The sequence below is a fragment of the Nasonia vitripennis genome (assembly GCF_009193385.2).
Source record: "Nasonia vitripennis strain AsymCx chromosome 2 unlocalized genomic scaffold, Nvit_psr_1.1 chr2_random0005, whole genome shotgun sequence".
NCBI classification, from domain to species: Eukaryota; Metazoa; Arthropoda; class Insecta; order Hymenoptera; family Pteromalidae; genus Nasonia; species Nasonia vitripennis.
In genome coordinates, this window is record NW_022279612.1 from 1,276,028 (window position 1) to 1,290,364 (window position 14,337).

At 37.0% G+C, this 14,337-nt stretch overlaps 1 protein-coding gene across 1 annotated transcript in view; it reads left to right on the forward strand.

Annotated features, from left to right (window-relative positions):
• LOC100123359 (U3 small nucleolar RNA-associated protein 15 homolog) overlaps nucleotides 1–13,878 on the forward strand; it is a 68,338-nt gene extending 54,460 nt beyond the window's left edge. Inside the window, exons 4-5 of the mRNA XM_001606938.5 lie at nucleotides 13,115–13,544; nucleotides 13,607–13,878. Coding sequence (XP_001606988.3) covers nucleotides 13,115–13,544; nucleotides 13,607–13,833 — 657 coding nt within the window. The 3' untranslated portion in view covers nucleotides 13,834–13,878. The remainder of the gene's footprint in view (nucleotides 1–13,114; nucleotides 13,545–13,606) is intronic.
• Nucleotides 13,879–14,337: the final 459 nt, after the last annotated feature.

Genomic DNA, 14,337 nt, shown 5'->3' on the forward strand with positions numbered 1-14,337 from the left:
CGTGGGAAAAAATTTACTTGTAGAAGCGTGTTTTTTATGCGTTTCAGACGATTTTGAATCGTTCTACATATTTGCTAAATGTACATTTCGAAAGTTTTTATTCATAAAAAATTCACTTATAATGAACTATACATCTAATTTTTATACAAATATTTTACAAAATGTGTAGAAACGTGCTACTATAATAATTTTTATTCAACTGCTTTGGTTCACACTTTCGCAGTGGTCTCTGTGTGCAGGATTTTGCGAATCTTCCGAAGTAAAAAAAAATTTATGCTGCACTTGGGAACTATCTAGAACGATAAGAAATCGTCTAAAACGCATAAAAAACGTAGTTCTACAAATAAGTTTTTCCCTACCGAACTTAAACATTTTTCAGCGGCGGAACTTAGTTAATTCACGCACTTGGTCAGATGAATTTTTGTCATGAGATCTCATGTGAGATCTCACCTGAGATTTATCAATAGGGAAGAGAATCCTACCGTTACAGATACTACGAATATTAAAAGTATTTGTATTTTCATGAAAGTTCTTCGAAATATGTACGTCTTGCTATTACCAAATATGTTACATTAGTAATATCAAAAGAGCATCGTATATAGATAACATCTATTTTGTAATAAAAAACATACAAATTTACGAAATACTTATTTAGTACTCCTAACCACAAATAAACTTCCTGATACTGGTGTTATCTCTCTCTCTCTCTCTCTCTCTCTCTCTCTCTCTCTCTCTCTCTCTCTCTCTCTCTCTCTTTCTGTCAATCCAAATTTTTATTATTATTGTACACTTATTGAAAAGTTATCAAAATCAGCAATTTACAATTTTAATTATTACTAAATATTAACAGTATTTTTGAATAATTATTTCGAAATAGCAAACGCAAACAATCTAGCATTATAATTCATTATAATAAAAATAATAATGATAATTATAATAATGTTTAAAAAGTTTATTAAATTATAGCAAATATAAATCCAAAACATAATATTTTAAAGTAATAAAAGATTACATGCTTTTTACCTGAAAATTATCTGCTAATCAAATACGAAATTGGCACGCTTTTCCTTTGAAAATCACCTGGATATCATCTGATTATCACTAAAGCTTTTTCAGTAGGGAACGTAAAAGTGAACGAATTTTAAGTTATTCGGTGGAAGGGTACTATAGTGGGGTGGGGCGGTAGGGGATGGAGAGAAGTATTCCCAAAATAACTATATAATATAGGAAGATATATATTTTAGCAAAAACGTTGCTCCATCTGCCATTTCAGAAAAGCTTTCTCATTTCTTTGAATATCAGCTTGCCAATAAAACCTCGTATTTCGTCCCGAATTTCTGCATTAATCGCAACAAATATGGGGGATTTCAAATATCGCCCAACGAATATGGGGGATTTCAAAGAATACTTTTGAGGTTACGTTTTCTTAATAATTTTGATTAAAGCTGTTTATTACACTTTTACGCTGCATGGCCGTGATGACCCAAGCTAATGTAAATGATCAGATCATGCATTATTTGATAATAATTAGTGAATATATTTAATAATTTTTTCTAATAAAAACATTGTAACGGCCCCCCGGATTATTTAACAATATCCATAAATCTTGGCCGTGTACATCCGTGGCTAAAAAAGCCATGTTTATTATAATTTGTGTAGATGGCTAACGCCGTGTGCCGAAATTATCAACACGACGATTTAAACTTAATGCTGACGTTTATTCGGAACAATGATATGACACACGTTTATCTAGGACAAACAGTGGTTACTAAGCCTGAGATGTTCGAGGAAGAGAGAGATTTTTAGATTTAGATTTATATATGCTTTATTGTTATACATTATGTTGTACATATTGATTTATAGAGAAAACAAAGTAGAATACATTATTGCTAGATGTGAAAAGTGTGGAATGGAATAAAGTGAAATGAGATAAAGAAGTGTGTAGAAGTGCGTCATGATTATGTGTTTTCCAATTCAAAGAATTATGTTTTAGCCGCGTGTTTAAAGTGTGATATGGATAGTGTGTTGAGAAGGTGAGATGGAAGACTGTTCCGGAGGTAGGAAGCACCGATGAAAAATGAATTCTTCAGCGTCTCCGTCTTGGAAGACGGGATATCCAGGGGTGTCACCTCACCCCTTACAGGACGCGACGTGGAAATAAAAAAAGGCTATTATGTAAGTAGGCATTGAAGTGTTAAAAATTTTTCTTAGAAAACAGGCCATGAAGTATTTCCTACGCCCGGCGATAGTAAGCCATTGCAACTCACGCCTGTAAGGGGAGATGTGCTAGTCCCTTCTTACACCGTATCTGTTTCTGTCCCGTCTGTACAATATGTAATCATCCAGTGAAAGGATGGATGTTATCTTGTCGCTTAGCCAAGTCTCAGTTATAGCTATTACGTAAAAGGGGGAACGAATGGACAAGATGAGCCTGACCATCTCAATGTGACCCGTTAGGGAATTCGCATTGAAATGACAAACTCTCAGACCCGCAGATAGAGACGCTTTAGAGGCAGATGAGGATGAATTAGATGATTTAGATGGTGTTTTCCGTGTTGGCTATTGGCGGCGTGCGGGCTAAAAAGGCCTCAAGATATGTATCAGTAGAGATGACGGTGGCCCGTTCGCTAACCTCGCCAGACCAGATGTAGATTTTCCCGTCCCTCACAAAGGCGCGGCACCCCCTTCTCTTCTTTGCATCCAGCCTGGCCTTGATGCGCAGCTTGTGGATGTCTAGAAGAAAAAGCTCATTGATGTTAATAAGTCCCTGATGGTCTGGGCAGAGAGCTCTCGCTTCCTCCAGTAGGGCAGCATCCAGTTCACTAGTGTGAAGCTTGCGTTTCCTGGCTTTGGCCACGATAATGGAACGGGCCAGCGCACTGAAAGAGAGAGTGACAACTAAAGGCGGGAATCTGCTGTCACCTTTCGCGTTGGTGTTAGTTGAGTCAAGTCTCCCCATGGTCCTGATGGATGCCACATCCCGCCTTAGGACCGTGGAATCCAATGCAGCCAGGACGGTGAAAGCTAGAAGTTGCAGTGATGTATCCTGGGTATAGGCCAGGCCAAAGATCACCATCACATTATTTGCTGAATGCTCCTGTCTCCTCTGAACCTCAGCCAGCTCGCTGCGGAGGTTGTTGATCTCCTCAGAGGTAGGAGCAATGTTGATGTTCTGCTGCTCTCCAGGGCTCCTTGACGATAGCTTTTGATATTCTGCCTGCAGCTCAGAGATGGAGGACTCGTCATTGTTTAGTCGAGTCTTGAGTGCAGGCAGGTCGTCAAGGGCTTTGAGGCGGCTTTCGAGAAGGCCAAGCCAAGAATTAAGATTCGAGAGACCCTTTCAGACACGGTGTTTTGCGCCTGAAGGGCCGCGAAGATATCCTTCAGGTATGTCTCGATAGACGTCGCCTGTGTCCTCGCAGGCGATTAAGTCCTGGAGCCAGCAAGCGATGGGAGTGCCGATTTGTTCTTTTTGGGCACACCTGTGTTAGGCGTGCTCTTGGAAGATGTATTTGCTGCTGCTGCTGATTTTGCTCTCATCTGCGCGGTCTTGGGCGTGCCAGTGACATACTCATTGGCACAAGCAGCACAGGCGAGTGTGGCAACATTCCTTACCATTATAGATCTGAAAGCGACACATATGGTGTGGAATTGCTGGTCACACAACTCGCAAGTCTTCATTTTTCCTCTTGTTGTTTTTCTGCAGTGAGCCCACATGACGACTCAGCGTTCTTCTCACCAATTCTGCTCATTCTCGATGATGTTGAGTCTCCGTCGATAACTTACTGGCAGTCGATAACGTAGAGAATGTTGTAGGATAGTGGTAAGTGGTAAGTTATCGACAGAGCCAGAGACTTGATACTCTCGAAGCCAGATGAAGTGCTAATCGAGAAGGTAAAATTTGACCGACCTGATATTAATGATGGAGACGTTGCTGGTGGTGTTCCGTCGATCCAACAGGTGGCGCCACGTGGATCACTTTAAGGAAAAAGAGACGCCGTGCAGCGAGGAGAAAAAGCGTGCGAGTTTGCAGGTTAGGTTTGAGCGAAAGATGTTGAAGCAGAAAAATAGTGTTGAAAGAAATCGCAGCCTCCAGTGATGTATCACGTTAAAGATTGCAAAAAGGCGCATGCAACGATCTTGAAAACAACAGGCCCGAAGGCAGCGTGCGGCAGTAAGAGTGCTATGAAATACAAGCGAAGCAGAAAGGAACTTGTGTACTCACATGAGATTAGATTATATTAGATTAGATAGTTTTTATTTGCGTACATTATGTTGTACAATAATAAGATTATTATATCAGCATTATGATGTGAAAGTAGAATACAGTAAGTTGAGGCGTGTTTAGATTATGTATAGTGTAAAAGTGTACCGATGGTGAAAATTAATAGCGCGAGAATGAGTAGGTGTGTGCGTGTGCATGAGTGTGTATGAATTATGTGTTTTCGAGTTGAAAGTAGTAATCTTTCGCAAGTTTTCTGAAGGTGACAGTAGAGTCATGTTATCGGGGGGTACTTCTGCCGCCATCTTGTCCCCAACATCCGCTTCTGCCAAATTTTTTATTTATTAAGAACGTCATTACCTACATTCCTACAAATTTTCAAGCTTGTACCTTATGACGTAAGTTGAATCTTTGGATTGGCATGCTCGAAAATACACCCACGCATACGTCCTCCGTGTACACTTCTGCCTATGCGGCTATGTCTACTTCAATATGTAAGGTACTGATCTCGGTGGAGAACAACCTTGTACCTTATGACGACGATTTTAACTGGCTGGCTTTTGGACTAATATATGTAAGCGTAGCACCGCTAACTCAGACAGACAGAGAAGAACTGAGCGCGGCGCACTCTCGCACACGTAGCTCGCGCAGCAGAGGAGTGGGGGCTCACGGAGCTGAGCTCGGCAGAGCACTGCCGCGTCGCGTATGGGGGCGCTACTTTCAACACTCCCTCCCGCACACATACACGACATTATACGGCCTCTATTCATTCTTTCCTGTAACATAAGAGATTATTATAAAAATTTAAATCAATCAGTTTGTAATACTTTCGACGTTCATTATTGAATTTGTTAGACAAGCATGCAAGTTAAATGCCAAGGGTTTAGTAAATACGTCCGCAATTTGATCTTCCGATTTTATCCAAAATACTTTCACAAAGCCTCTGTCAACACACTCTCTAACACTTTTCTTTCACATCCGGCATATGTCTCAATTTATTGCTTCCGCTAACCTTCGAGCTTGACTCAGCCGCTTTGTTGTCGCACCACAATTTCAGAGGAAAGAAATTGTCAGTCAATATCACTTTCAAAGAGTTGTTCAGAGACATCAGTTCCTGGCAAGCATCACTCATCGAGACGAACTCAGCCTGACAAGTTGACAATGCCACATAATTTTGCTTGCGCGTTCGCCATGTAACTGAATCGCCATACAATCTAATGACGAAACCACTAGTCGTTCGAGACTCCTTGCAGTCGACAAAACTTGCATCAGAATAAGCTTGTAAGTCGTTTGATCTTCCCAAATAATTTAATCCTAGCGTTCGAGTTCCTTTCAAATAACAAAACACTCGTTTAATCATGTTCCGTATAACAAATATCCGGTCGACTAGCATTTGCTAAATATAGCAACGTTCCTACAGCTTCTCGATATGAAATATTTCCAATATTACTTCCTTCGATAAATTCGTTCAAATTTTCATTTTCTTCTCTATACTTTCGTTCACGATTTGCTACCTGATTTGTAATCATTGGCGTTCGCTTTGGATGCAATTTATCAAAACCAAACTTTCGAAGTATGCGATCAATGTATTCAGTTTGAGTTAGTTTCAATTCTTTCGTTTTTCGATTTCGTGTTATTTCCAGACCTAGAAAGATTTTTGGTTCTCCTAAGTCAGTCATCTCGAATTCATTCATCAGCTTTCGTTTGATCTCGTTGAGTTTTTCTACGTCATTACTTGATAACAATGTGTCATCCACGTATAGAATCAACATCAAAAATTTATTTTCCTGTCGCCATGTAAATAAGCATGATTCGTTTTCGTGGGAATGTAGACCAATTTTCAAAGCAGCTTCCGTAAATCTTTCGTTCCATCAATTTGGACTTACTTTCAGACCGTAAAACGCTCTTTCTAACTTGCAGACTTTACTCAATCTTGTTTCATTCGAATATTGAACTCCTTCCGGAATTTCCATATATATGTCTTCATTTAGTGTGCCATTCAGAAAGGCAGTTTTCACGTCCATTTGACATACTTCTAGACTATATTTATTTATGATTGCGAGCACTGCTCGGATTAAAGGTAATCGTGAAACGGGTGCATAGGTTTCTTACAAATCATAAACATTCTAATCTTTAAATCCTCTAATCACAAGTCGAGCCTTGAACTTTTCACGATTGTTACTTTCTATCTTTCTTTTCAATGCCCAACGTGAGTCAATAATGTTTGGCTTTCGTTCTTTGTCTTTCGCTTTTGGTCTGTCCACCAGACTCCAAACATTGTTTTTATACATTGAATTCAATTCCTCGTTGATTGCCTCTACCCATTTGTTCTTCAGCATAGGGTGCAGGATCACCATTAATGTTTGCAATCAAAGCTTGAATTTGTTCATCTGCTGAAGATTGTTCCTTTTCAACAATCAACTTTTTTGGTCGTCCTCTTTTACGTTTTTCAACTCCTTCATTCGAAGTTTCGTGCATCTTATCTTCATTAGATTGACTTTCGGGCTCAAATTCATTGAACCAATTCTTGCATTTATTTCTACATTGACATTGGCCCAGTTATTTTTTTCATCTTTCTTGTATTTGTCTCCAAAAACAAGTATTTCGTTGAATCTAACGTCGCGACTTTCGTATAGCTTTCCATTTTCCGGTTTCAGCAATAAATAGCCAGTGTCTTTGTATCCAACTAGAATCGTTCTAAAACCTAGCGATGGAAATTTCGGACCTACCTTTCGCTGTACTTTCATATATGCCAGACAGCCAAATCGTTTAATCTGTGTCAGGTCAACTTTGATTTGCGGATTGAATTTTTCCAACGGAGAAATCATATCGTTTGCTACATGTGGTGTCCGATTATATGCATAGATTGCCGCACTCAGAGCTAAATCCCATATGTTTTCAGCTTCGAGTCATACATTAGCGTTCAAATCTTACGTTGTATCGTTTGATTCAATCTTTCCGACGTACCGTTGTGTTGAGGAGTATCCGGACAAGCCAATTGATGTTCGGCTCATAGTTTCTTCAAAACTTCAACCGTATAACCCCCGGTATACTCAGTGCCTTGATCTGTTCGCAGGTAACACACCTTTGCGTCCCTTCCCAAGAGGTTTCGAGCGCTCTTTACAAAAGATTCGAAACAATAACCCGTTTCGTCTTTTGTTTTCATGGCATAAGCCATGACGAGTCTCGAACTATTATCAATACAGATATGTATTTATACCCTTTGGGATGAGAAGACGGACTTATCTTTCCCATAACATCCGAATGAATTATCTGTAAAGGTTCTTTCGCTCTAGTACGTGTAGTTCGAAAGGGTAATCTATTTAACTTTGAAATTAAACAAACTTCACAGTTTCTAATGCTTTCGTCGAACTTGCATTCTTTCAAATCTTTAATTTCGGGATGTTTAGTCTGTAATTTCTTTAGATATTCAAGCGACGCGTGACCCATTCGTGTGTGCCTCAGCATAGCTTTGTTACTAATTTGTCTCTTAGCACTTTCGAATTCTATTCTGCAGTCTGGATCTTCCTCAATTGAGGCTTGATCAATTAACACTATATTTCTATCTCTTACTGTCACATCAAAATACGAGCAGTTTCCTAAGTTTGAATTAACAATTTCTTTCTCTTTTTCTCTTTCGAATTCATTCTTCTCTTTCGTTTTCGGTTTCATTTTCCCTTTCAACTAATTCTTCCGTTTCCTCATTCGTACTTTCAATTTCTACACGATTTCTCCTTTTGCTTGCCATGCTTCGCGTTACTACGTATGCTATAACATCATTGGATTTGCATTTAGAATATCCTGAGTTATTTACTTCGAACTCTAGTATCCCAAAAGGTCTTTCATATATACCAGTCAATAAAGATTCGTTCGATTTCGAGTCATAAATGTCAATGCGTTGATTGTCTAAATAAACAGTCAAACCTTGATCAACAAATTTTCGTAATGAAATCAGATTTTCGGATAAATTTTCGGCCCATATAACATTATTTAAATTTAACAGTTTGTTTTTGTTCGTTCTACATACAATATCGCCGACTCCCTCCGTTTTCAACATCCCTTCTTTCAAATTATTCGCGCATTTAATTTCGTCCGTTCTTTCGTCAAAGGTTTTAAAAATAATGCGTGAATTTGTAAGGTGCTCAGTTGCACCGGAGTCAGCTAAAAATTATGCTAATACTTTTCCTTTCTCGCTTGTAACGTTCGTTCTTCCGATATTGCAAACTGACTTGATTTCATTATCTGTATTTATGTCAAAGTACTCACCATTGATATTTAAGACACCTTTGTTTTGCTGTTGATCTTTGTCTTGTTTATTATTGCCGTTCTGTTCGTTTCCTCCCTGATAATTTCGATTTTGATTTCCCCTTCCTCTTTTATTGTTGAATCGACCTCTTTTAGTATTCGAATCGTTCTGACTTTCATTCGGACGTTTTGTACCACCGCGATAATTATCACCGCCTCTACCCCTTCTATTACCACGACTACCTCGATTATTATAATTTTTATTTCCATACCTTTTCTCTTTCGACTTGGACATCCGAAATGGGCACTGTGCAGCTCTATGCGTCACGAATTGTCTGCATTCGTAGCACATCTTAAAGTTCGTGCTCTGCCTTGGACAATCGCGTCCCAAATGTCCATACTCATCACAGTTAAAGCATTTGGTGGCTGCTGTCGTTGCACTTCCAGATGCTTGCGTGTTTCCAGTCTCGCTTTCGTTCTGTATTATGTTATTTTTAAGACTTTCGTAAGATAAAGGTTTGTTCTGTTGGTAAGGCTTTCGAAATAGCATTATAAAACGAATCTCTGACTTCGTCATCGGTTAAGGATTTTACGTCCGGCAAACCATTATACATTCTAACTATGTCTTCGAATCTATTCCAGAAGGCAGATGTCCTTTCTTTACTCTGATTATATTAAATGCTATACAATTGTTCTCGTAATTTCCTAGTAGTTAAATTGGCTTCGCTGAATTTTAAAGTTTTAAGCTTTTCTAATATTTTTTTCGGTTCCTGAATATCACAAACTTTCGAATAATAATTAATTTCTAATCGTCCTATTAGTCTTTCGCAAACATCATATTTTTGCTGTTTTAAGAAACTTTCGTCCACATTCGAATCCGAGCTCTCTTTTTCGTCTATAACGTGCAACAAATTAAGAGAGCGTAATTCAGATTTAAAGAAGTCCAGAAAATATTCAAATCAAGCTTGAGTATTTAATTTGTAATCTCTATGCAACTTTCTGTTTCTAGATTCTAACGAGGTTTTAGCATTATCGCGTTCTTTAAAGCGCTTATCTATTTCTTTTGCAATCAATGAATTTACATTTACAGTGTCGGAATTATTTTCTGAACTCGGTACTTCATTTGAATTACTTACAGCTTTGTATCGTCCGGACATGTCTGGCATTGAGCCTGCTCGACCAATTGATGTTACTTTGATCAGATATTCGGACATAAGTCCTTTGGTCTGGTTTCCATATTCCACCAGTTGATCAAATTCTTCACGAGAACATTTAAGCAGATCATTCATCTCGTCCAACTTTCGTTTCATTTCGGCTTCCACTTTTCTTTCCCTTTCTTTCAATTTATCCTTAATTTCTGTGGAATTTAAGAAATCATTAGTTTGATTTTTCCAACTAGGCGCATTGTCGTTCCAAGAATAATTCATAAAGTCTTTATTTATTATAATTTTCGGAGGTTTTATAGTCGTGATATTCCCTTTCCAGCAGTTTCAACTCCTTTTCTTCAGCCTCGGATTTATCTGCAATTTATTGTACAATTTTATAAGCTTATATTTAGAAAGTATTGGACGCACCAAAGTAAGTTTATGCATGTTTTATTATTGCAGATAAACAGACTGTATATTTATGAGTCAAAACATTGCATTTAAAATCAAAAATGGGAATCGTTCTATAACAACTAATGTTTTTATTCTCATGACCGAACATAAGCCAATCAAATAAAAATGAGCAAGTACTCTGGCATCCGAACACAAGATTACCACAATATTTACTCAGACTCATATGGCTTATTGCTCTCTCAACCGAACACAAGTTAATCGAGCAACAGCGAGTGTATGCTGTCAATTTATAGTATCAAACAAGAGATCATATACCGATTTCCCTTTTGAATCCACTCTCAGTGGTGAACCAGATTTTGGTGTCGTCCAGGTGCTCCATCGCCTTCTCATTGGGAAAGTATTCCCGGAATCCCAAGTTCTCTTCTTGTGTTTTCAAGAATAGGATTAGAGTAGATCGATCTAGAATGAGTAAGGTGCAATTAGTATATCTGGTTTTTCAGACAACTTTTCTTGACTGAAATTTAGCTTTCATTTTAATTCTCGTTCTAATTAAACTTTCAATTCAACAATCCGTTCAAAACTAAACTTCCCTTTCACAAATTAATCTTTCCTTTCAAAATTAAACTTTCAACATTGTTAACTTGCCGTTCAATATTAAACTTTCAATTTTACTTTCCGTTCAAAAATTAATCTTTCAAATTTTTACTTTCCGTTCAAATAATAACTTGGCGTTCAAACATTAAACTTTCAATTTTAATTCGAGCTAAGCGAGCATAGCTTCCCGCTCTGCGGCGATCCACCTATACTAGCAACGCGCCCATATACCTATAGCGCGCGCGGCTTCTCGCGTCGGCCCGATCGATATTTCATGTGTGTGTGTGTGTGTGTGTATATACGGTTGCGCACCACAGCTTAATCTCGCGCGTTTGTTTTCGTTCTGTCTCTCTCTCTCTCTCTCTCTCTCTCTCTCTCGCTCGCGCGCGCGCTCGCTCTAACCTGTCCCGGCCGGCGTTTGACTTTCTGAGAAAAGAGCATGCGTTTCTTCACTTTGTTTCTAAAGCGTGATTTTTGTTCTTTCGGCGCCATTTTAACACATCAAATCTTTCGACTTTCCATCTTTTCTAGCTAGAATGATTTTACTTTCACGTGATTTTATTCGTCTATAGATTTTCGTGCGATTAGATTTAACTTTCCTTTTGAGATTTGGTTGCAACAATAGTATCCATAAAACGTTTCACTTCCGATTTTTATCTTTTCGATTAGACTTCCGAAAAACTATTTGTGTTGTTTCCAGGAAAATCGTCGCGTGCAAACAAAATACTTTCGCGTAAGTTATTTCGCATTCGATTTTTCTTTCTTAAAATTTTTATACACGCACTCCCGAATTAACGCACTTCTTTCAAACGTTCACTCGCGTTTAATTCACCTACTAGACGATTTTCCACTTACTTGCTTTCTTAGCAGCTTTCGATGCTTCCTGTGCTCCTTCGCCTCCTGCAGTCACGTTCTGCGCCGTGGAAGCTGGCTGAGGCTCCATGACCTGATGAATTATTGGTAATGTGGAGGCAGATCCAGGAGAACTGAACAACACTCTAGTCTTTAATCACTTTCGTTTATTTCGTTTAACAGTTTAGTCACTTCCGGTCTAATATCTTTTCTTCGTATATATATGTAAGCGTAGCACCGCTAACTCAGACGGACAGAGAAGAAGTGAGCGCGGCGTACTCTCGCACACGTAGCTCGCGCAGCAGAGGAGTGGTGGCTCACGGAGCTGAGCTCGGCAGAGCACCGCCGCGTCGCCTATGGGGGCGCTATTTTCAACAGCAATGCACGAGATAACCTATAAAACTTGTATGTATGAATTTCTAACCTCAAAGAAAATAAAAGAAGATTTCACTTTTTTACCAGCTTTACCAACCAAAAAGACTATTGGGCACCTGACTTTTATGAATAACTTGTTTATATGCACGTGTATCAAAGACCAAACAAGAAAAAGTAGGTCATTTTATTCTCTTTTAAATGGATTATAGCTGAATTGTTTGTAACAATGGGATGATTGGAAAAAACGCAAAATAGTGTTTTTCAAAAATAAAAAAAATGGCCATAAAAAAATAATTAAGAAAATAAAAAATAACTGTTTTTCATTTTCTAAAAACACTTGATTTGAACTTCTAACACACAAAAAAGTATTTTCTAGAAGATTTGAAGAAACTTAAAATTTTACTATTACAAAGCTTCCTCTAGGAGGAAATTTTAAAGTAGACTTGTGTTGTTATGTCGGTAACAAAATCGAAAAAAAGAACTTATATTACATTTTGCTTCTTGGCCACATATAAGATTTATTATACTAGCAAGTTTAGACGTGCTTCGCGCGTTCTTTTTATCGTATGATATATTTTCTCAATATACACTTTTTGAGGTTAGGAATTCATACATCTGCACAAATCGCGCGCGAAAACGAACAGCTAATCAGAACGACTCTTTACTGTCCTTTAAAATTGCGCAATCAATTCTTTCAGATAGAATGAGCTTTTCTTTACGACAATTTATATATTTAAATCACTTTAATGACTTAAATGGACCTATAAGATTCTATTGTATAAGAAACAAAAAAATGTGTGTTGAATAAATACATAAATAGTGGGCTTCAAACATAAAACACCTACATTTTGTTTAACAAATACAGTCACAGATCGGCATCATCTTGTGAAACTCAGAATGTAAAGTTTAAACAAAACTTGAATAATCATAATCCTGGGTCCAAAAGATTTTTTCTGCTAAAAATATACAATTGAAATAGATAACTAAATAAATTCTGAGACTATATCTTAATCCTGAAAACCGATTGTAATGTGTATAATTCATAATATTAAAATTAATTCGCATAAATAAGTTTGTATCTCTTAAGAGGATCGTTACACCAGTTTCGAAAAAACTCTACAAACATTTTTTTTCTTTTACATAATACTGTAATTATGTATGACCTTGTATAACGGATGTAAACTTTTTAAGTACGTCGGAAATAAACTGTAATTTTATTCTGTTTTATTCTATTCTATCCTATTCTAATTTTATTTATAAATTTCAGGCTGATGATGAAACGTTAGTGACTGGAATGACTAATGGCATGATTTCGATTAAGCAACAAGACACTAAAGGGAAATTTGTAGATTATAATAAAATATCTTTTCAATATGCATGTGATAATTTACATTTACCAAATATAGACACTCACGTACACGAGTCGGCAAAAGAAGTAATGGGAAAACACGATGCATGTTTAAGAAAATTCCAGTATTCAAAAGCTCTTGATCACGTCATGATAAATTACATAGTTAATAAGTGTCCACATATAACAGTAGCTCTTTTCCAAGAGTTAGTTCGGCGGCAAGGTATTGTTCAAGCACTCTCTGGACGTGACGGAAAATTCCTAATTAATATTTTGAAATTTATCATTCGAAACATTGGAAACATTCGATTTGGAAGAGTATTACTAGAAATAGCAAACATCTTAATGGGTATGTAATATAAATTAAAATATTATCCTATCAAAAAAATGAAATATGAATTAATTTTTCAGAAATCTATGACGATAAACTTGAAGAATTGAATTTAGAGGTACAATTAACATTTCGGCTATTAGCAAGAAAATTAGAGGAAGAAGAAGATTTAATAAAATATTTAACAGAGTTACAAGGTACTCTTGAAATGATTCTATCATCGTCAGAAACAACAATTATCAATACGCGATCCGACGATTTAACACCATCAGCGACTGCACAAAAAAATTTGATACTAAATATATAATAATAAAATTTTGATAGTTGTACATACTTTTTTATTTAATAATTATTTATGTTTTACAATTTTTTGTTAATATAGCCAAATTGCTTTTATAGCTGCTTTTCGAACAAATTTTGCTAGTAAAGCATTTTATTTAAATGACATGTTAGTTCTAGAAAGTACTTGTTAGGTGCTTTTTCCATGCATCAGATGACGATCCGTAAGGTATAATCCAACCAGATGGTACTTTCGTTCCTTTTGATTCTTCTAAATATTGGTCCCACGTGAATCTAAAATATATATGTAATTGAAATATTTATTTATACTTACGTATCTATATAAATTTAGTTCTTTAAGGCAAAATAAATATACAATCTCAAGGTAGCAACCGTGGTTCAGTTGAGGTAGCACAACACCTCTAAATCTTGGAAAATATGAATTTTTTATTGCTTATTTTTACGGAAAATTTACGGTCAAATTTGATCCAGTTATTCTTATCGCCATAAAAAATGTATCAAAGTTATACGC